Here is a 23,755-nt window from a genome sequence, read left to right as displayed (position 1 = left end):
CTTAATACAAACACACGATGTCAACGACTTCGTGGTCACAGCTTTGAATCGAAAGGCGGTGTAGCCTAGCATAAAAGATTGATGACTCATAACCAGCCTTAACTACATCATGCAGAGTTAAATTGTAGAAAAAGATGAAACAACGATGTCTGTGTATTTCATTTTTGGCTTTACACAATAGCACAAATGCTCTGCTATAAATGGGGGAACATTTTTGTCGTTATGACGCAGTTACGTACTGATACAGGCAAGCGTTAATTCGTCCTTAGTGCCCTCTTAGGTCCTGTCACCAGTGCGGGGATGCCAGCAGAGTAGACAGTGTAAAAAAAAGAAAAAAAAAGGAAGGCAGCGAGGAAAATTAGAACATAGTTACAAGTTTGCATAACTCCTAGTTATGACAAAATCAATTGCCACAGCTGACGTCACGTAATAGCACATCGGATTGTACATTGTGAACGTAACGCCAATGTAACAGTAACACAAAGCCAAGGAAAATTAGGCAAGGAGTCAGAACATGCATACACGCATAGTCACATGAAGGTAACGTTGATAATAGTTTGAGATGTTATAAATGGGGCAGCACTGTCCGACAGACACAATTTTCGGAACACGAACGGAGCGATATTAATGTTGCACACAAGTACGCGTATGAGCAAAGGAAAGCAGCTAGATGCCGATATTTCGTCTAATTTTCATAAATTCTTTAAACAATGGTTTATTTGGAGTTTTTTTGTTTTATTTTATGAAATAAACTTACATTGGAGAATTGCATTCGTGATGGTGAGACGCACTGGGCTTTTTTTAAGTATTCTTGTGCAAGATTTAAGGCAGGAAACGCTGGTCATTGGCATATGAATAAGACTGTACTTAAAAAGACATTCACTTCTACAGATCAACTCTGCTTAGGCGTTGCATGCTAAACGCCACCTGGTACAGCCCTAAAAATCTATAAATGCTCTCTGCCGTAGCTAGTACAAAATGAAAGGTCCAAAACAACCAGATGAGTTACTATACAAATGCTGTGGGCGGAGGCGATTTCATAAAACAGGCTTCTTGCAGGCACAAAGAGGTGTAAGGTGAATGTTGATTTGTTAAAAAAGGAAATAAATTATTTATTATTTTTTAAAGATATGATCTAGCCTTCCCACCGCTTGTTCCTATTTTTTTTTTCTAGCCGAGGTTCCAGGTAACGAGGCTGGCAAGTTCAGTGACAGAATCAATGGTTAAGTCCAAAGGTAATTCGGCTAAATTCTCAGGCAAAACTATTGTCTTTGTAGAAAGATGGCTGTCGGCAGCATGAGCAGGCGCCTGAAGGGTCTCAATGTAGTGAGAGAAAAGCGTCATTGTCTGCGCGGCAGTTTTCTCATACTCTAGCGCAGCTGCGGCGTCTTCTCCACAAGCGTCGCCTTTTTAAAATTCATTTTCTGCCATCCAGCGGTTACACTAGACACCAGTTACGTAGAGTCTTTGAAACCAAGTGCCAGGTTCACACAGTTGCTTGGGCATTTCCTCGCATCAAATATGAAATTGCTATTACGCTGTCGCTTCTCCCGTAGCTGTAGTTATTACAATCAGTGACAGTCAACGTGGATATTTCGCAATAACGCTAACTGCCATTGGAACAAGCTTGCGTCAAGACCGCGTCAAACACCTCGCTTATTTGCCGGCGTCCTTAGGTTCCACTGGTACTTTTTAAGTTCTGGCGACTATTAGTCGGCTACTTGCGAAGGATGAGCCCGTTAATCAGACCTTGCGAGCGAAGACGCTTGGCACGTTGATGATCATGTATCAAAATAATCAGGCTCTGTCTGTGTAGGCGAGAGCGGTTGTTGATACCTGCACACAAAACGCGATTATTCCGCATAACCGAAGAGTTTTCCAGAAGTCTGCATAGACAATGACGTGTCGTTTTCCGCCCTTTTTGTAATAGCCTTCTTTTAAGTACGGTATCAACCACTGGACTTGGTATCATGTTTTTATAAGTCCTATTATCCCTAGAGTGAGACCTGAAATTCTGGATCAAAGTTTTGAATTTTACAGGAAGAAAAGGAGCTGTGTTTTTAAGCGTGACAATAGAATTTTTAATCGCACGTGTTTCTGTTGCTTACCGAATTCCTTACCATAATAGGATATAAGTTAAAGAAACAGCAGTTATCAATAGGCCATGGTGCGCAACGTACTGTGTCACTCTGCTGAATAATGCAAACAGTAAACGAGATGACCTATTTGATCATATTCTATATCCGGCATGGTAAAACCACCAAAACTCTCGAGGCTATAATGTTATCTTAGTTAGCGTTTCGTTAGGTAAGAGAGGAACCTCTAAAAGCGGTCTACATTTCACAGCGCAATTCTATGCGGCAGTCGCTGCAGACTAAAGTTCCACACGACTTTATTAAGCGTTTGATATCATACGCGTTTTGAAGCTAACAGAGTAACGCCTTAAGTGAAAGAAGTATTTCTGCAGAGTAATTCATATTTTCGGTCAAATATTAATACATTGTTAACAGCTATTTGCATATTGGGGGAAGATAAACAATTTAGGCTCTAGTGTTGCCCTCTAGGTATCCGCACGATGCTTCATGAACTCTATGATAAATATTAGCGTAACACTGCAAAAGACAACGGAGAGAGTTTACATAAGCCCTGACCAGCGCTTCCGCGTCAAGTTGTCTCCATTGCGTTTTTTCCTGTGTTGTGCTGATATTTACCTTGGAACACAAACTAGTCTGCACTCTTACCCCATGACATTTAGGTATTTCTTGTATGCGCGGCATGCACGAGCACACCTTTTTTGTCGCCCGAATGCGACTGTTCCAAAAACACAGTAGGATAAGGTAGGATAATGTGTTCTTAGTCCATAGTTGCAAACAAAATGCCTGTGCACCGCATATTTTTAGCCTACAAAACTTGCAATGACAGTGTTATTAAGGTGCAAGTCTTATGTGGCTCATGAGAAAATTCGGGTCCTTAGAAAGTGTCACGGAAGTTGTACGCATGAAGTGGTACCGGACGTTGTGTGAAGTAACTGTGACGTACTAGTGTCTGTGGGTTTAAAGATAAAGAAAGTAGATGGTTTAAGTCCAAATTTATGGTCAAGGGTTCTAGTCCTAAATCAAGATCTGGGGTTTGACCCAAGATAACGTCTAGGGTTCGAGTCGTTTCTGGCGCACCATTTATTCTTTCTTATCGCAATTCTGATGCCTCCGCTCTTTATGTAGAGTTGTAGGTGGTGTTATACCATTCCGCTGCCGAAGTGGCATACACCCAGTAGTCTAGTTAGCGAGAGGGATTCGAACTGACTTATGAGCCTCCACCTGTACGCCGTAATCAGCTCAGTACACTACGCGACCAAGTACACCGAAAATTTTCGAATCGAATGATGCTGCGACAGTGACCTTTCGGTTTCATACAGATGGGCGATCCTGTCTCGAAATTATTCTGGTCCCATTTAAGGAACAGATAATCTGGTCGAGAAGGGGTCTTCGCTGCATATGTTGGAAGCTTAGGGTGAAACACACTTGCAAAACGATTCAGTCGAACATATTGCCGAAAAGTGGTCTTTGCAGCATATGTGAAAAGCTTAGGGTGAAAGATTATCATAATTAACCTACAGGAAAGGCAAGGCGCAGTATCTGTCGCAGTTTTTCCGTAGACACCTGAACCACGCTATAAGGGAGAGTAGGAGGATGGAAGTGAGAGCGGAAATAGAGAAATAGGTGCCGTCGTGGAGGGCTGCGGAGTAATTTCGACTACGTGGGAATCTTTCATTGGCAGTTGGGTGGCTGCTGTAGGCCCTACGGTGCTGGTAATCAGAGACCTGCGCAGTTGGCGGTAGGGGCTCGTTTGCCAACGGCGTCATTGCACCCGCCGCCACTTCGGTGGCGAACGACAGCTGTTGCAATGTTCCGTCTTTCTCTCTCCCTTCTTCCCTTCCTCCCTCTCTTTCCGTTTATCTTTTTCTTTCATTCATCTTTCCTCGGTCCACACGAGGCAGCGTTGGTGGCTTAGCAGGCGCGGTCATTTTGCTTTCCTTTTTCCTGCAGTCGCAACAACTGATATCGCACAGTACACAGAAGCCTTTTCGTTTTGCCTTCATTGAATCGCAGCCGCCGGCGGTCGGGTTCAGACTCAGGTACTCCGGCACAGTAGTCGGGCATCTTAACCACTACGCCCTAGCAGCGGGGCTGAGACACATTTGCACGATGTTTAAGTTGAGAAGTTTGTGGAGAAGTGGTCTTCGCCGCATATATACATACCTTAGGGTGAAACACGCTTACAGGACCGTTAAGCCGCACAGTTCGTGCGGAGATAGTGGTTTTCGTGGCGAATATTAACGGTAAAGAATACGTAGGCGCCAACATATTTAGAGCGTAAATGTAGCGTTTCATATCGCGAGTGTCCAGCTCGTCGCATTGGTCGCCCAAATACCCACCAAAATCAGAACGCCTACTTCAGCGGCTAACCTAACATCGGGAGCACGAATAAATCAACACGGCATTATGGGGAGCTATCCTCATTAGTGATGATTAAATGCATCCCAGACATGCTATCATTCGAAAAGAAATAGAATATACTCATGTAATGTTTGCTTACCCGGTTTCCACACGCATGCCACCACCCGTGGTACGCGTCCGGGCTGCGAAAGAAAAATTGGAGAAAGACTCTTGAAGTCCCCCCTTCTCTCCAGCCGGAGAGACGGCAACAATATCTGTGCCTGGCAATACCAAGTGGCACAGCGAAGACAGATATGTGGAAATACCTCTTAAGCTTATTTACTTATTTCTACCGTTAACTCTTATTCAGAGTAATGGCAGGGAAGGAATCAGACAAAAACAACAACGGATACTAGGATTTTAAATATGCATAATACAGTAACGAACATTTAGACTTATACAACAGAATTTCAAAAGAGCTGCTGTGCAGGAAAAATATAGTATAAAGAGCAAAAAAGAAAAGAATGAAGTAATCTGACGCGACACATAGGCAACAGTAAGTTGGCCTTCATTTAAACTGTTGGTCGAGACTTGTCTGGAATGCTGTCTTATTGGCACTTCGTGCAACATAAGTAGGCAATTTACTGCGGATATCTATTACGTCAAGGAAAACAAAAAAGCTAAATATGTCAATTCGAGCGAAGTATGGGATGATTCATTATGATTCAACCCGGTGCTACCCTTATCAGGTGGGTAAAAGTAAATGTAAAAGTAAAGTAAAAGTAAAAGTAAAAGTCTATGCAGTATTGATGTAACATTATTAACCTTTGCTTTTTTGTTCTTACTTCTAGCGGCTGAAAGTTGTAGAACTGCAACGTTTCGGCGATCGAATGGGTCCTCCTATATCTGCCACAGATAAAAAGTGCCGCAAGTTTTGTTTTTTCAAGATTGCCATGCAGTACTTTTGGGTGAGAATTCCAAGCAGCTGAAGCATACTCGAGCCCTGTGGTGCTATGCTGAATGCTCAGAGTCTGTCTGAACTGGGGATCTCCCCAAGCTCTGGTGGCGCCTTCAGATGATGACCAAATTCTTTTACATAAAATTCAATCTTCCAAACGACTTCCAGTTTCATTGATTTATCTAGAGTCACTGTGGTGTTATTATCACTTGGGCGTTGTTTCATGACATTCGTTGGCAGCCGACAAAGTACGACTAATGTGATAATTCCTTTTGGCACTTTTCAACTTGTTTAACATTCTACCAATTGCATTCCTTGTGCAAGTAAGTTGTACAAGGAATATTTTAACATGTTTTTGTAGCGAGTTAATTTTTTGTGTTGCACGTGCGTTATAGTGTACAAGACACGTGCAGTAAGTGCGCTTTAGCCCAACCTCTGCCTTATTTCATTTTAACTTGCCCGCGATGGAAAGCTACGGCACGTGATCAGCTAGAGAGGCTTTTATTTTGAACAACCGTTCCAAGGGGGACAGAGCGACCCCTTGCTAAGTAACCTGGCAGAGTGGACACGTGATCTAAATGAAGCGATGGCTCGGTGAGTTAAATTTGCGGACTCATGTATCAACAGCTCTGCTCCAACGTCTACGGCGGTGGCCGAGAAGCACTGAATACCTGTTTGCTTCTGCACGTCCAGAGGAAAGCTAAGCGAATTAACATGAGTTCTGCTCTTCTTTCAATTGTGTTCCTAGTTCACACATAATAATCTCGTAACTTCACTGATCGTCTGCGAAGACAACGTGGCGGGCCTCATGTCCTCAGCGCTGAGGGGCAAGTCATCTGCGTTCTCGAGTTCTTTACAAGTAGATTGTCAAAATTTGTTTACACATACAGGTATACATTGGACTGCATAAGAATGTTGTGATTCGTTGCGTAAGTGACGTCGCCGACACGCTTATTGATGAGAGTGTGCAGAAACAGTAACTCGCTGTCAAAAAGTGTTTACACATACAGGTATACATTGGGCTCCATGAGCGTGTTGTGATCCGTTGCGTAAGTGACGTCGTCGACACACTTGTTGATGAGAGTGTGCAGAAACAGTAATTCGCTGAGAGAGTCACTTTCTGCACACTCTCATCAATAAGCGTGTCGACGGCGTCACTTACGCAACGGATTACTTTTTCTGCACACTCTCATCAATAAGCGTGTCGACGACGTCACTTACGCAACGGATTACTGTTTCTGCACACTCTCATCAATAAGTGTGTCGACGACGTCACTTACGCAACGGATTACTGTTTCTGCACACTCTCATCAATAAGTGTGTCGACGACGTCACTTACGCAACGGATTACTGTTTCTGCACACTCTCATCAATAAGTGTGTCGACGACGTCACTTACGCAACGGATTACTGTTTCTGCACACTCTCATCAATAAGTGTGTCGACGACGTCACTTACGCAACGGATTACTGTTTCTGCGCACTCTCATCAATAAGTGTGTCGACGACGTCACTTACGCAACGGATTACTGTTTCTGCACACTCTCATCAATAAGTGTGTCGACGACGTCACTTACGCAACGGATTACTGTTTCTGCACACTCTCATCAATAAGTGTGTCGACGACGTCACTTACGCAACGGATTACTGTTTCTGCACACTCTCATCAATAAGTGTGTCGACGACGTCACTTACGCAACGGATTACTGTTTCTGCACACTCTCATCAATAAGTGTGTCGACGACGTCACTTACGCAACGGATTACTGTTTCTGCACACTCTCATCAATAAGCGTGTCGACGACGTCACTTACGCAACGGATTACTGTTTCTGCACACTCTCATCAATAAGTGTGTCGACGACGTCACTTACGCAACGGATTACTGTTTCTGCACACTCTCATCAATAAGTGTGTCGACGACGTCACTTACGCAACGGATTACTGTTTCTGCACACTCTCATCAATAAGTGTGTCGACGACGTCACTTACGCAACGGATTACTGTTTCTGCACACTCTCATCAATAAGTGTGTCGACGACGTCACTTACGCAACGGATTACTGTTTCTGCACACTCTCATCAATAAGTGTGTCGACGACGTCACTTACGCAACGGATTACTGTTTCTGCACACTCTCATCAATAAGTGTGTCGACGACGTCACTTACGCAACGGATTACTGTTTCTGCACACTCTCATCAATAAGTGTGTCGACGACGTCACTTACGCAACGGATTACTGTTTCTGCACACTCTCATCAATAAGTGTGTCGACGACGTCACTTACGCAACGGATTACTGTTTCTGCACACTCTCATCAATAAGTGTGTCGACGACGTCACTTACGCAACGGATTACTGTTTCTGCACACTCTCATCAATAAGTGTGTCGACGACGTCACTTACGCAACGGATTACTGTTTCTGCACACTCTCATCAATAAGTGTGTCGACGACGTCACTTACGCAACGGATTACTGTTTCTGCACACTCTCATCAATAAGTGTGTCGACGACGTCACTTACGCAACGGATTACTGTTTCTGCACACTCTCATCAATAAGTGTGTCGACGACGTCACTTACGCAACGGATTACTGTTTCTGCACACTCTCATCAATAAGTGTGTCGACGACGTCACTTACGCAACGGATTACTGTTTCTGCACACTCTCATCAATAAGTGTGTCGACGACGTCACTTAAGCAACGGATTACTGTTTCTGCACACTCTCATCAATAAGTGTGTCGACGACGTCACTTACGCAACGGATTACTGTTTCTGCACACTCTCATCAATAAGCGTGTCGACGACGTCACTTACGCAACGGATTACTGTTTCTGGCCGGAACATTGCTGCCCCGCCGGGGTGGTGCAGTGGTAAGACGCCCGACTACTGTGCCGGAGTTCCCGGGATCGAATCCCGGCCTCGGCGGCTGCGTTTCGATGGAGGCGAAACGAAGTGGCGTCCGTGTGCTGTGCGATGTCAGCGCACGTTAAAGATCCCCAGGTGGTCGAAATTACTCCGTAGCCCTCCACCACGGCCCCCTTTCTCTCTATCCACTTTCACTCCCACCTTCATCCCTTCCCTTACGGCGCGGTTCAGGTGTCCACAGAGCAAGTGTGACAGATACTGCGCCTTTCCCTTCCTATGAACCAACCAACCAACCAACCAACCAACCGGAACATTGTTTTAAAACAGTTTTGGCGTCGCTAGGTGGCGATAAGATACATTCTGGGCGTCGATTTTGGCGTGAATGCGTTTACTTTTTCGTGCTGAGGTGGCAGTTTCTCGCATGTAGTCGACGACGGTCATGACGATGGGACACATGATGGACGTGGCTGCAGTGTTCGGGATCCACATCGACAGGAACATGGTGATTATCATGAAGCCAAGCATCAACCTGCGCTCGCAGAGGACACAGAGTTAGGAGCCACGCATTGTGTAGCACGCACTCATCATAATTGTACCCTGCGAAACACTGCGTACTACACTAGTGTAAAACTGATTGATTTATAGGAAGGGAAAGGCATGGTAACTGTCTCACTTGTTTCATGTGGACACCTCAACCGCGCCTTAAGGAAAGGTGGAAGGTGGGAGTGAAAGTGGAAAGAAAGAGGAGCCGTAGGGGATGCTACGGAGTAATTTCGACCACCTGGGGATCTTTAACGTGCGCTGACATCGCACGTTAAAGATCCCCAGGTGGTCGAAATTACTTCGTAGCCCTTCACTAACGGCTCCTCTTTCTCTCTTTCCACTTTCACTCCCACCTTCCCCCTTTCCTTAAGGCGCGGTGAGTGTACTTTCGGCTAATGTTCACAGTTGCGAAATACGGATGAGTGTGCTCAATTTACCATCTCACCCCAGAATCAACCTGGGATGGAATTACATATGCAGTATACGGAGCATCTTCAATGCGCCCCGCTGCGGTGACGCTGTGGTCAGGGCGCTCTACAACTGTGCCTAAGGATGCGGGATCGAATCCCTGCCACGGCGCCTGTTTCTCTATGAATGCTAAAAGCGAGGCGTCCATGTGCTGTGTGATGTCAGCGTAAGTTATAGAGCCCCAGATGGTTGAAATTTGCGGAGCCCTTCACGATGGCGTCTCTCGCAGCTTGAGTCCCTTTGGTACGTTAAACCCCGCAAATCAAACCAAACCAGAAGCTTCTTGGCTTACTAGCTGAGGAGGAAAGTAAGGACACTTTATAAATCATTAGCGGCTTATTGCTTGCAAGCGAAGTATATGAGTTTGCTCTCTTGCCCCATATGAACGTCAGAGAGCCAGAGAACAAACCCAAGCGCGGACAGCACGACGCGGGTATTTGTGGTCCACGCTACACGACACCGGTGCTCAACGCGCGGCTGGCGAAAGTGAAGAGGCGCTCTGGGGCTTACACTCACATTTCATGGCTGGTGCCAAACACGCGGAGCGCGTTGAGGGCTATTCGCTGGTCAAGATGCGTTACTTGCACGGCAGTGGCGAACACCAGGGAACTGAAGATAACCACGCCGATGTTCTGAAAAGGTGCAACATGTGCAATTCGAGAGTCTGTACATCACTCGCGCCTATTATTGTTTCTACAAATGCATTTGCACGCACTGAGACAGGAAAGCAACGCGCGAAATGCACATTTTCTGTGGTTGATGCTGTCGTTTCGTGACCGATGTTCGCAAGCCAGCCATCGACGCAAACACGTGGAGACTACTTTAAAGCACATCGAACACAGCACGTCGCCAGAAATTAATTCACGGAGCATCTGTCTTGACGTGGGATGACGACTTTAATGCGCATTTCCCCGTCATTTAGAATAAATAAAACAGCCTAGCTGCCTTTACCGACAGTGTGTCATTTAGCACAGTACCACAGAGGCGAATTCTCATGATTAGACTTGACTGCTCCTGTCGAATCATTTCAGTTGCGGAGAGAGACGATGGTGGGAGCGGCTGAACGTACAGTGAAATGCGCCGTCACAGCAATATCCGCAAGAGCCCTTTTCAAAGTGACATCGTTAACCTCTTGCAGCGTAGTGTATCTTATATGATACAGTGCGTTTCTTTTGTTCGAAATTATTCTGAACTGCAAGAAAGGAACCTTGCTTATTTTGTAACACAGAGTGTACTGTCTGGAATCCATGTGCGCAGTAAGTGAATATTTGAAATGATTATTTAGTGATTTTCTTTCAAATGTGAAAGGAGGAAGTGCTTTATATTTCTTTCGGAAGTTCGATGGGCCGATGAAAGATTTTCTTCATTCTGAATGGAAGCAGAGCTTTTAAAGAATTATTAGGTAATTCTTGATATTTAGTCCAACTACGGCATAATGTGCCCGATAATCCTTCAGATTGCATTCTGAGAAGGGAATTCATTCATGTATCAGATATGACACAGCATGCAGGTAGGGCTAATATTTGTCACTTTATGATTGTTTCATAATTTGTGTAGGAAAAAATAATAATTCACTGCACTTGAATGGCTTACGCGCTTTTTGTAATTAGGATTACTTGCGCTTCTTAATTATTTACTTATTCTAATCAGAGTAGTAGTAGGACTCAAGCGCATTGCATGGCAGAACCGAAAATGAGGTCCCGCGCTCATTCGACAGCTACAATGAAAAAGTACTAGAGCTCATTATAGAGCATACTGACTGCAAATTTAAAAGACGATAATCTCCAGTTAGTAAGAGAAAGAAAAACGTGCGACAACCAGCGCAGGGCAAAAGAAAAACATAATCTAATGCAAAGAAAATTAAAAAAAAATTCCCATGAGAAACGCACGACGGTACAAGAAAACGAACTGTTTTTACCGGCCTATTACAAGATCACGATGATAGAGATAACAGCTGGAAGAAAATCAGCTGAACAAAATAAATAAAAACTAAAAGCTCTCCTCAAGGCAACCAACAAATTGGCACAGTATGGTGCCACTGCGGGGTTTTTAAGGCTACCTATGCAGACTTTCACCCCTTTGGATATAACGAGGTGGACGCGCTGTGCATAGCCCTTCGGTACTCGGGCAATATAGTTTGACTTGGACCAGCAGTGGTACTCTGTTTCAAGAACTCAGCCAGTTCTAAAAGCTTACGTGCAGAAAGTGTTGCAGGAAGTACCACAGATGTAGATTCGGCCCGTGTGCTACAGCAATAATTTCTTTAGATCTAGTGTGTCTGCACCTCTAAAAAATGTTTTGTTCTTAGAGAAATTACCACTCGGTGATCTATGACATAATTTTCGTTCAATTAGAGTGGCTTATGAAAAATTTTATATTTTCACAAAAAATACCCCTAACTGCGCGGCTTATCATATATGATACAAGACAATACTTCGCAAGATTGTCGGAAATACCTAGTTTTTCTAAAAAAAAAAGTTGATTTGGGTCTTTGCGTCGCGAACAGGGCAAGACACGTTACGCAGGAAATTCGGTGTCGTTATCGTAAGAGAAAAATGACGGGCATAGCTCTGACAGGTGGTAGCTGGCAGTTGACATGGCCGAGCACTGATTCTTCGATAGTTTGTGCAACGTAATGAGACCATATGATATCATAAAGTTGAGAGGAGATGCCAAAGCCGGTTGCTCACTTGATGTGGAAAGGTGGAATAAGAATCAACCTTCCAGTGCTCTTGGATGCCAAGTCGGGCACGCTACTCCTAAGCCAAGTATGCACGTAATTTATACGGCTTGGCTAAAGCGGGAGATTATATGTCACGTGGTAGCCAACGCTATCACGTCATACCTTTTAAGTGGGCCCATAATTTTTTTTCTTCCGTTGGAGGAGGTGGGCGCCGTAAATGGGATTTAGAAAAGGAGAACCGAGTTAGGGGGCAGTGATAGTTGTGGGTAAGGCGGCTGGTCCGGCGAGTTGGAAAAGTTTTTCTGGCTATGAAGCCAAGGCTACGGGGGGCGGAGCTTTCGTCATGATGCTACTGCACCATGTAATTCTGGTAGTTGTGGCATATCAGGCCCCAGGTTCGGTTTCGGTTTCACTTCAACCTTTGCTTGAAATAATGGCTTCCGAGCCTCCAACGAAGCAGAAATGCCTTTCTTTACATTAATTAAGGTTTAAGTGAACGGATAATCGCGGTTAATGAATATCACGCGCTACGTACGCTGCCGGATCAAGCGTATTGTGAAAGCGCATAGAAACCGACGGGTAGACGCAGCAGCAGCAGACGATGTACGTTGCGGGAGCTTCCTAGCAGATGGCGCAGCTATCCCGTTGCACGGCGTCATGTACTAATTTTAAAATAAACTACACTAATGCTGTACTGGACTATATTGTAGTACAATCTTGATGTAATAATAACATAGGCATTTCTGTAATATATTATTTTAGAGCACGACCCGCGTAATTTATCAAGGGACTATATTCTGCTGCGCAGTGAGCTGATACATTTTGGCTCTGTAGCTCTGCCTGCATAGCCACAAAAAATTGAGAGATTTAGAATAGTGAAACTGTGCGCGTCTGGATGACATTAGTCGTTGGCAGGGACATTTCGACTCAAACCTGAAATAGAAAATTGTAAATCTGGAAAGCCCCGCCGGGGTGGTACAGTGGTAAGACGCCCGACTACTGTCCGGAGTTCCCTGGTTCGAACCCGACCTCGGCGGCTGCGTTTCGATGGAGGCGAAACGAAGTGGCGTCCGCATGCTGTGCGATGTCAGCGCACGTTAAAGATCCCCAGGTGGTCGAAATTACTCCGTAGCCCTCCACTACGGCTCCCCTTTCTCTCTATCCACTTTCACTCCTACCTTCATCCCTTCCCTTACGGCGCGGTTCAGGTGTCCACATAGCAAGTGCGACAGATACTGCGCCTTTCCCTTCCTGTGAACCAATTATTATTATTATTATTAAATCTGGAAAATTTAAGGTTATCTGCACTTTTATTTACTGCAGCATAAGCAAAATGCAGTAGCAAATAATTAAGAAAAACAATGCATTTTGCTGAAATCTGAACAAAGTTGCGTTTACGACGCCACGTCCTACGGCGACCATACGGCGCTTACTCGCTAAGCTTAGCAGCTATCGAAACCTTGAAGGAGTACTAACTGTTTTCGCTTGACTATCATGACGTGAGCATGTTGAGGCGAATAAAACAAACCATTTTTTTAGTTCATTTACTGTGAACTTGAGACACAGTGAGTGAATGGCAACCAGGAATCAGTGTGAGGCGAGTGGACGCCCCCATCTTGCTCGGCCCTACCCGGAATTCGCGGGCCACGCTATTTCGCTTGTTTTGGGTTAGCGACACCCTATAAGGCAAAAAACCAAGATGCATTCGCGCTCTGCGCATGAGCAGTGGCGCCTAGATATTTCCCTCTCCATCTTACCGATAGTGTCATTCTGTTCTAAAACTCTGTTATGACCTCTGCACCTAATATCGCAAAATGGAGCCTCGACATGCAACTCTGCATGCGCGGATGACTTCGAAGGGCGCGCACTTTTGCATGCGAAAGCGCAGCTAGGTTCCCCGCGGAAGTGGATCACAGCAGTGGATAGTGAGACACGCATACTAAATCGCTCTAGTAACTCGCCCCACTGGAGCCACTAGCGTAGGAACCAAAACCAAATGTCCGCTGCTACAGAGCGCTAAAGGGCTTCTTTCGGTCCGCTGACAAGTGCAGGAGAAGGGAGGGGGCTTAGAAAGGTTCCCAATGAAGGCAGTGCCCAAGGACGCGACAAGATCACCACCTTCTCTAAACCCCAACCAAAAGTGAGCGCGAGGAAGAGCGTACGTTGAAGTAATTGATGGAGGTGGCATCGGCGTCGAGCGTTCCCGTGAGAGGGAACAGCACCATGGGCAGCAGGGCAGTGACCGGCAACGGCAAGGCTTCAGTCGCCCAGTAAGTAGCCATAATCAGCATGCAGTAGCCGCACCAGCTGGGCTGCACACAGAGTACAGAAAGTGAATGAATTCACGTCATCGAAAAAGTACCGCTGGAAAACGCGTTTTGTAAATGTTGTTATTAAAAATATCTGATTAGTTGATTTTGTAGAGGGCGATTTTGTCGAGACCGATGAATCACACCAATGCGTTTAGCCAGAAAGGCTGGGGTACAGATAGCATCTTTTGGCGCCTGTTTCAACATATCTCATTACAGCGCACTCAAGTTCATCGCGTGGCCGATTGAGACGACCGCAAGGCGAAGCTCAAACTGTTCTTATTGGAAAACGAGCAAAGTTAAGACGACGTGACTGTGACACTGGTAATCGAAACACTCGCGCCTGGCATATACCCGTGTGCAGACCCCACGTTTGTAGAGGACAGCTCCACTTAAATTGGCAGCTGAGTATGTGAAAAAAAAAAAAAAAAGACAGGATTCTAGAGAACACAAGGTGCAACCATGCCGACGGTAGATCGTTCCTTTCCTATTCCAACTATAAAACACATTTATCGCAGCAAGGCTTCGACATTACGAAGCAATGCTTTCGTGCTGCTCTTCACATCCTCCCAACTTGCAATGCATTATCTTTATCCAGGTACACCAGACACCTCACAGGTTTATCGTAACACATGGGCGGTTGCTCAAAAGAGGGATGCATATCACATCAGAAGAATGGAGGATATAAGCAGGAAAATGCCGCTTCCGTGTAACAGCAGCACCCCAGTAGAATATAGAAAAAGTGCAACCTTTATACATGTGTATATTTTACGGAATAGATGTCATACCGGCGGAGTGCTCTAGGAGAAATTTTAAGCGCGCAAAATCAAATCGGCGAACAACCTGCAGCCCCGCCGGGGTGGTGCAGGGGCAAGACGCCCGACTACTGTGCCGAAGTACCCGGGTTCGATCCCGACCGCGGCGGCTACGTTTCGATGGAGGCGTCCGTGTGCTGTGCGATGTCAGCGCACGTTAAAGATCACCAGGTGGTCGAAATTACTCCGTAGCCCTCCACTACGGCCCCTCTTTCTCTCTTTCCACTTTCACTCCCGCCTTCCTTCTCTTACGGCGCGGTTTAGGTGTCCACAGAAAGAAGTGTGACAGATACTGCTCCTTTCCCTTCCTCTGAACCAATTTAACAGCTTTCAAGCTGACTACTGAAAACTACGTCAATATAATATTACTTTACAGCATGCGTAAGTTCTTCTCGTAAAAGGTGTGGCCACCTGCATGCGATGCTGACTGAGGCTACGAAGACTGGTCCGAGTATAGTGCATAAGGGCAAGAGAAGGGGTGAGTTGCCCGCCCAAGGTCGAATAAGGATGAAGCAAGGGGGGTGGGGAAGTAAATGTGGACATCCCACCTGCCAAGGCAGCCGCGGCGTGTGCCGCCGCATTTTACACGCCTCGTATTATGGCCCGCTGGCGTCAGTATACGGAGAAAATGATTACGTGCCCCCACTGTACGACTCTAACCTGCGGCGGCATATCTCATTTACTTTGGGATTGCCCTGCTTTTTCTACTGGACGCCCCGAGATCGAACCCTACCGCCTGAACTACCGTTCCCTTCTAGAAACTGATGCTAACACACAGATGATATTTGCCAAGTATGGCTCGCTTAGTGGCCTGGTTAGAGCAATGTGATTCGAGTGACGACCTAAACAATGAAGATTATGTCTACTCCCCTTTATCCCCATCCATGGCCATGAGCCTTCCCATTCAATAAAGGACATTCAATCAATCACTTTACAGCATTAGGGACCAAAAATTTATAAAATTCTTGATACAACCTTTCCTTCCTGTCTGGACATCCCTATATCACACAAGCAAGCTGGCGCCCACACCTTGAATATCATGAACTGAGGGCTACCATGAATGGCTCGATATCTGCCTCGGCGGGATGTAGTAGGTACATTGTGAGAGCCTTGAGCTCTCATTAAAGTGGTCTGAGCTATAAGTAGTGCTCAATTGATCATACCTTGTTCCGGTAGCAGAGGGGAAGCGGCAGCAGAAGTATGGGCACCATCAGGACGAAAGCGATGCGGCCGCGCGTTAGGCGCTCTTGGTGACCATGCATCATGATGCGCGCCATGGCTCTCATGGAGGAGCGCAGAGCGGAGGTTCCGACCTTAGCTGTGTACGCTAACGTCTTAGGCGCCGGACTCTCGGCGGATCTGCTGCCGACCGGACCGCTGCCGACCGGGCCTCTGCCAACCGGGCCTTTGCCAACCGGGCCTCTGCCAACCGGGCCGCTGCCGACACGGGTACTGACGACCGGGTCGCTCACGACCGTACCGCTCATGACCGGGTCGCTTCCGGCGGAGGTTGGCTGTGATGGACCCGCAGGCGGCCTCTCTCGAGGATTCGTCTCGCCCTGCATAGATAGTGGCGAGAAAACCTGGAGTGTTATGGGCCGGCATTTAGTCCGTCAAGTTAAGGCTGGGGAACACTTGACACAGCCTTTCAAATCGAAGTCTATACGAGCGCGATTTGCAAGGAGCGTTGGCTAAGCGATGCGAGTATGGGAGGAAAAACAGTTTCGCAAAATTTTGGGCAACGAAAAAATAAAAATAAAAAACGACCAAATCACACCGCATACAGCACAAATAGCTTTAACCCAATTAAATATCAACAACTATTCACGAGGCATCAAAAAAAAAATCGCAAGGCGGATACAGAAAACAAAGGAAAGGGTGCCTACAACAGCGTTAACTGGTAAGGGAGGCCTATAGGTTGTCAGGCGAGTTTGTAACCCTATATGAAAAAGGATGGAACTGAGATACACAGCACAACTTTGACTTTCTTGTTTCTCCCGCGCTGGTCTTTTATTGATCTGTCACAACTCTCAAACTGTCCCTTTAGCTGGTAAGCCTGTACTGATATTCGAATAGCAACACGCACACACTAGATGTCGAAAATAAATGTGTTGCGTGTCGCCTCACATGACGCGTGTGCAGCAGCAGCTGCAGTAGAAATAGCAATTTGGAGCTTAAATGTGCAGCTGCAATTCTGTCCCATTTGCACCAGGCACAAGGTTATATAGATTAGTTACGTTTACTGCCCAGAGTCGTAGCGATTGTACGTAGCAATGTGGAAGCGGCGGGGGCATTTTCGTGCCGTTTGGGTGGTTGGTTTCGTAGAGGTCCATGTTGTTGTTCTGGCTTCTCCGAAGCGCTCGGGAAAGCGCATTGGCCAGCAGCATACGGGAACAAAAGAGGGGATCCACAACGGTATACATGGACGCGGCTCCGTATACAGGAAGCTCCCATAATAGCGCAGTGGCGGTAGCTATTGATTCCAACCTAAAGGAACTAGCTAGCGCCTCAGACAGGGAATGCACGGTAACCGAAGGGGAGGAGCTGGCCGTTGCTCTTGCGGTGGTAGCCGGGTATCGAAGCAACACGTCCCTTACCATTCTTACAGATTCTAGAGAAGCGTGCCGTAACTACATGAACGGCCGCATAGGTCGCGCCGCGCTCAGGCTCCTCCAGAGCACGACCCCATCAAATGTCAAACACAGCATCTACTGGGTGCCAGGACACACCGACATAGCGGGGAACGAACGCGCCGATCAGGTAGCTCGAGGGTACACGAGCCGAGCTTCCTCCCAATCGGACGATCTACCCGAGCGAGTCGGCTCTACGTACTCAGATATTCTGAATTACTATAAGGGGGTACGGATCCCCTATCCGCCGCCTCATCGGGATCTAAAACAACAAGAGGCAGTGTACTGGCGAAGACTGCAGACAGGAACATTCCCTAACCTGCATATCCTAAACAAAATTTACCCGTCACAATATCGGGACACCTGCCCATGGTGTGGTAGCACACCTTCGTTATACCACATCACGTGGCAATGCAGAAATAACGACAGCTTTCGTAAAGACCCGAGTGCGGAACAGTGGGAGAGCCGGCTCTCCAGCGGCGATTTGGATTGCCAACTAGGTCTAATCCAGCACTCCCAGCGAGCAGCGAAGCTCAGCGGAGCCCTGGAATAGGGGCACCGACCCTGTGAGAAGGCGGAAGATGGAACTCTTCTGCTACTAGCACAAGACCCTCCTAGAGAAACTAACGTATTTCCTATCCTATCCTATCCTAAAAGAGGGGATAAAAAAAAAAAAAGATGTCGAGAGCCAGGCCAAACATTATCATCCTACGCCAGCTTGTTACTGAGTCAGCGCGCAACGTTTTCCAACTATGCTAGAAAGCTTCAGGCTATTATTATAGGAATTCAGAACAGCTATACTGTCCTGATTTTGCGGCAGATGGTTTTCTTTTTTGTGGTTCGCAAGAAAGCACTCCGCCAGAATTATTGAGGTGACGCGTTTCTTCAGAGCGTGAAGCAAGGCCAGATCATTAGATAAAATATTAACGCATGCATACAGGCCAAAAAGGGGCGGAGGTAAGATGCACCTAACACTGTCAATTTGCAGCTCACTCACCCATTTCAACATTTTGATTATAGCGGCCAAATATTGCGACAGTAAAGAACAAGGTTAGATGAGCCTTCGCTTCTTCTCCAGACGGGATAGGGGAGCACGTCACGTGCGTGTAAGCTTTTTTTCTTCTTCTTCTTGGCCTTTGTAAACACGGCACATGCCCACATGGGGGGATTTACCAAGCTTTACTGATAAATAAATGGAAATTTTCACAGGTAATTACTACAAAATAATAGAGCCAATTTCGAATTTTGCAAAGTGTTTTGACGAAAAACGACAGAAGAGCATTTAAAGTAAAATAATAAGAGGTCCTTGCAGTTTATTTCTTTCTTGCTTTTTTTTTTTTTTTCGCCATTCTCTGCAGCGCGCGCCACTGCCGGTAGGTAGTGGGAAAATTTGGGTTGAGGCAGTGCAATGAACAATTTCGACGTTTCCCGCTCCGCCGTACGAGACCGCCTCCAGGAATTCTAATATTTTATTTTAGTCTCTTCGCCGCGCAACGTTCCTATGGGCCCACGCGCTGCCTCCCGCAACCTCGCGATAACTTAATTGCTCTCTTCATTTCTCCGAACACAAAGCTTCCTTCATGATAGTCAAGAACTGTTAGTGGAGTGTTTCTTCAAGAATTATGTGTAAAAAATAAAATAGTTGTCTGTAATTGTGCATACATGTCTTGCTTAAAATCTTTGCCTCAATCTATCGAAAAACGTTAAACAGCTAATGAGCTGCGCTCAAATTTCACATTAGGAAGTAACGTAATCGTCGGCAAATTTTTTGGTGATGTTCTCAAATGTATTGAAGGCAGTTTTCGTTAATACCTTTCTTTAATTGTATATGAAACAAACTTATGAACTGCAATGTGACGCAGTACCTTTAAAGCTGTTTCGTAATGAGTCCATGGGAGCAGGACCATCTGATACAAGTATTCCGTATGAGACAATTAAGCTTGAGAAGAACACAGTTTGAAATACGAGCATCTTCGATTTTAACGAAATCTTGAACAATATATTTCGTGGTCACGGGGAGAAAAATGTGGCGTTAAGGGAAACTTTGCATAAGGTTAGTTCTGGATCGGATATTCTATCTGCGAATTCAGTTTAGTTTTATCGAGTTCTAAGCTGCCGTTAAGAAATGGCAGGCCAAATGTGTTACACGATGATGATTTACACGTGCTGGAAGTTTTGTTAAAACTTCATTAAAATTTCCTGCTGGGCGAGTTGGTGGTTCATCTTGATGTAGAGGGTTTTTAGCGCGAACAAAGACAAGGACAAGAAAGGCGAGACGTACCGCTTGTGTGTGTACGTCTCGCCTTTTTTGTCCTTGTCTTTGTTCGCGCTAAAAAAAACCCTAAATCAAGGTGGCAGTTTTGTAATCATATAGGAATCGAACTGCTGCATGATATGGTAAAAGAGGGCCTAAACAAGCGTAGCGTTGTTGCACGCTCAGTAGAGCAGTTATTCTCATGGATGTTTACATTTAATATAACGATTTAATGCCAGCATGAAGACATGCCCACATGAGGGACTGCAATAAATTCAGCCCAACAGCTCTTTGTTTAATTTGGCAGCGATTCTGATTTTTTTTTTGAAGTTCAGTATTGACTTATCGCCTAATTTCGAAACAATTTTGTTTAATGAACATGCCCGCATGTTTTACTAGCATGTGCTTTTTCAGATCAGATCCTCAACCGCATCTTGACGCTTCCCGTCTATGCGTGCTGCCATAGAGCGAAGCCTTGTCGTAGGCTTTAAAATATGCGTACCTCCATCGCTGCACCAAAACCACGAAGAAAAAAAGCACAGCTATACTACCGCGCAGCTGTGGGTAAATATGCTGGGATTCGAGCTCGAGGTCACTGTCACATTTTGTTCTCGCTTTTGTTTTTCATTGCCGTAAACAGTTTGCTCTGTATGTATGTTAATACACGTCCATGCTCTGTTCACGTCCTCCAAGAAGAAAAAAAAAATAATTCAAAGCTCTTCACTCTGCCTCTTTCCCTTCGTCAGAGGGGGGCTGTGGTGAGTGCTCTCTGCAACTTGGGTTTTTGTTTTTCTTTCCTTTTTGATGAGAGAGCTTGTGACTGCTGTGGGTAATATCATATTTAGTTTGTACCTTTGGTTTTAGCCACGGGTGACAATAATTCCGGGAGAGATATGTTGACACAGCGGGTACAGGTGGTGACAAAGAGACGACGGGCCAACACCGGTGCATGGAGCACCTCCCAGCCACTGATCTATGCCGGGCTCCAGTGCAAGAACCAAGGAAAGGTGACACTGTTTTGTGACATTAAATGGGTTAATCAACTGACCGTTATGTCAAGCTCAGGTCAGGAAACATTATAGGCTTGTATTGAGGCCCATATATACGGCACTGCGGTTTAAAAAGAGCTCGTGACCCCCTGTCTCTGGCGCGAATGCCAAAGATGAGAAAAAGAAGTGCGCTTACTCACGAAGGGAAGAAAAATAAAAATAAGTGTTTCTGTTGCAAATGTAGATGAAAACGTTTTATTGTCGACATTTCCAATCACAATAGTGCGACTGCGTCAGAGGCTGCTCAGACGTAATGTGTTGCTATTGGAAACAAGAATGATGTTACTACCTGCGCGGTATTTTTACAGCACCATATATCTTTCACTTTTCGCTTAAATATGGTTATATCCGTTTATATGGTTCATTGTGATCATTTTGCGCTAAGATATTTCACTTTAGTGATTTGAAAGGAACGAATAAACAGAAAGCTTTGCAAGGACACGAGAAGGATGCGGCAGAGAAATGCTTCGCAAAGGATAGGGAGTACAATGGTTGGTACTAGTTTTCATTCAGATCAGATTGTATGTTTTTTTTTTTTTTTTTGCGAGTATCTGTGTGCTGTTTAAATGATGTGAAGGACAGTTCTATGTCATGCTTCGTTTTTTATTTAATATTTAAGAAGGCAGTTCGGCTAGACCGGTTAGCAGCAATTGTCAAGCGTACAATTCACGGATGAGGAAGGTCTTTGGTGGACACCGAGCAATATAAAGTCACTCCAATGTTGCTGCGGCGTAGACGCATTTGGCACTACAGTCGCTAGAGTTGACTCACAAAAGTGAGGTCTGAGCATCCGCAAATAAACTGCACGTGTCGCACGCATGTAACACGGCTGCAGCCTAACTCCGCGGGAGAGGCAGCTGGGATTATATGTTAAGAAGTGCTTTGGTCTGGGCTAGTTTGAAAATCTTCTCATAAATGCTGCGCTGCTTAGTTGGACACGGACAAAGAAATTAGACAAACGCTGAGATTGCGCTTAACCTCATCGTCTGTCGAATTCCTTTGTCCGTGTCCAACTAAGCAGCGCAGCCTTTATGAGGGGATTATATGCCCTGCAGTGCATGGCATTCATCAAAGCTCTCAGCTTGTGCTCTAGGTCGCCGCATACGGTGAATTTCTTTGTTCATGGTGTCTATTTTTGGTATTTATACGTCAAAGCGCCACATTGTTTAGAGCTCAGTTCTTAGACTCCTATTCCTGGATTGAGCAGCGTCTTCGTGGCCATCGGCTTAAAGGGTGGCAGAATTAAGATGACTGAGGGGCTTTCCTATGACAGTTGGCAGTGTTCAACTTGGGGCGGAAGAATCTGCTTCACCTCCCGCCACCCGCCTTGGTCGTCCGGAGCACAAACGTTTCGGACAGCGTGGTGAATGGCACATGTGTGTGGCACATATGGTACAGGTGAATGGCGCAGATCAGGAGCATGTCTTTGTCATGTGGGAGTAGGCAGGCCACATAGATTCTAGGCATGGAGGTGGTACAGAGTGCTACCCGATTGCCCGGCTGCCAACTCGGCACCTGTCAAATAAAAACATGATATGAGAATCGATCCCGGGATCGTTAAATCTTGAGTCATACGTGCAATCATTAGGCCATGCAGAGGCTTTTAGGCAGCTTTGTTAAAAACTGGTTTCATATCTCTGCTGGATATCACATACAGCGAAGCAGCTTATGATTGTATCCTATGCATGTTTTAGATCAAAATTGTCGATTGGGCAAGTTTATGGGACATGATTCGAGATGACCAGCGCAAAAACAGACAGAGACAAGAAATTAAACGCAGATAGCGCCAGTCCTGTTTTCAGTGTTTCTTTTCTTGTCTCTTATTTCACGCTGGTCATTTCGAATCGTGTTTTAGATTTCGTGTGATGCAAATAAATTAAGAGAGTAGAGCTTTACCGAGTAGCAGAGTGCATGAATGGAAACTTAAGTCGGAAAGAGGAGCCGGAAGACGGGTGCTATTAACGCGGTTGGTGACCTTATTAAGGAATATGCAAAAATATCCACGGGGAACTTTGTCTTTTTATTATTATTATTATTCTTTTTTTTTTTTTTTTGCTGAAGAGGAACGCCCCGACGTTGCCCATTCTCCATGCGAGGCAAGATCGTCAAAACACGGCACTGGCAGTTTAAAGCTCTTCCACGGAAGCTGTCATCAAAGCAGCGCCTCTATAGAAATCAAGAACTGAAGAAGGATTGAGTGTCAGGTGACGAATCGTTATGGAGAACATTATAAACATACATTAAAAATTATATCTCAAATTCCTTACCTCAGCATATTGCAAAAGTAAAATGCATGGAGAGGAGGGGCCGACCTGGGCTATGCAACCGAGAAATGCGGATTTGTGCACGCAGTAAGCTGCTGGATGTTTAAAGAGCGTGATAAAGAGTATTCAGTTACCCTGTATATTCCTTTTTATGTCATGTAGAGTTTGTATTCTACAGGGACGTATTGGAGAGTTTCTTAAACGATTCATTTACGTTACTCAAGTTTACGTTCCTCATATTGAGAACGATAATACTGACCCCTACGTTCTCAAAAGGTAGTAGCCGAAGCCAATGAGATGGAGAGATGATATAAAGCTAAGAAATGCTCACGCAGAACAGTCGCGTTTGAACCATGGCACATGACTTTACGAGTGCTGGATTATTTCCATGCGGGGTTATATGCGCCAGAAGTTTGCGGCAGTCCACTGTAATGGATCAGAGGAAAGTATACAACAGTTGCATCTTACATGTGCTCACTTA

General features: G+C 45.5%; 1 protein-coding gene across 1 annotated transcript in view; it reads right to left on the bottom strand.

The window, feature by feature from the left end:
- LOC146197225 (Na(+)/citrate cotransporter-like) overlaps positions 1-16,618 on the bottom strand; it is a 38,628-nt gene extending 22,010 nt beyond the window's left edge. Inside the window, exons 1-6 of the mRNA XM_084597144.1 lie at positions 16,241-16,618; positions 14,116-14,265; positions 9,787-9,902; positions 8,652-8,788; positions 4,619-4,639; positions 2,172-2,187 (exon numbers count right to left, since the gene is read on the bottom strand). Coding sequence (XP_084453270.1) covers positions 2,172-2,187; positions 4,619-4,639; positions 8,652-8,788; positions 9,787-9,902; positions 14,116-14,265; positions 16,241-16,564 — 764 coding nt within the window. The 5' untranslated portion in view covers positions 16,565-16,618. The remainder of the gene's footprint in view (positions 1-2,171; positions 2,188-4,618; positions 4,640-8,651; positions 8,789-9,786; positions 9,903-14,115; positions 14,266-16,240) is intronic.
- Between the last annotated feature and the right edge of the window lie 7,137 nt (positions 16,619-23,755).

Source organism: Amblyomma maculatum, chromosome 3 (assembly GCF_055883805.1).
Source record: "Amblyomma maculatum isolate TAMU_Amacu chromosome 3, ASM5588380v1, whole genome shotgun sequence".
NCBI lineage: Eukaryota > Metazoa > Arthropoda > Arachnida > Ixodida > Ixodidae > Amblyomma > Amblyomma maculatum.
Note: the sequence above shows the minus strand (reverse complement) of the source record. Positions and strands in the feature narration are given on the sequence as shown.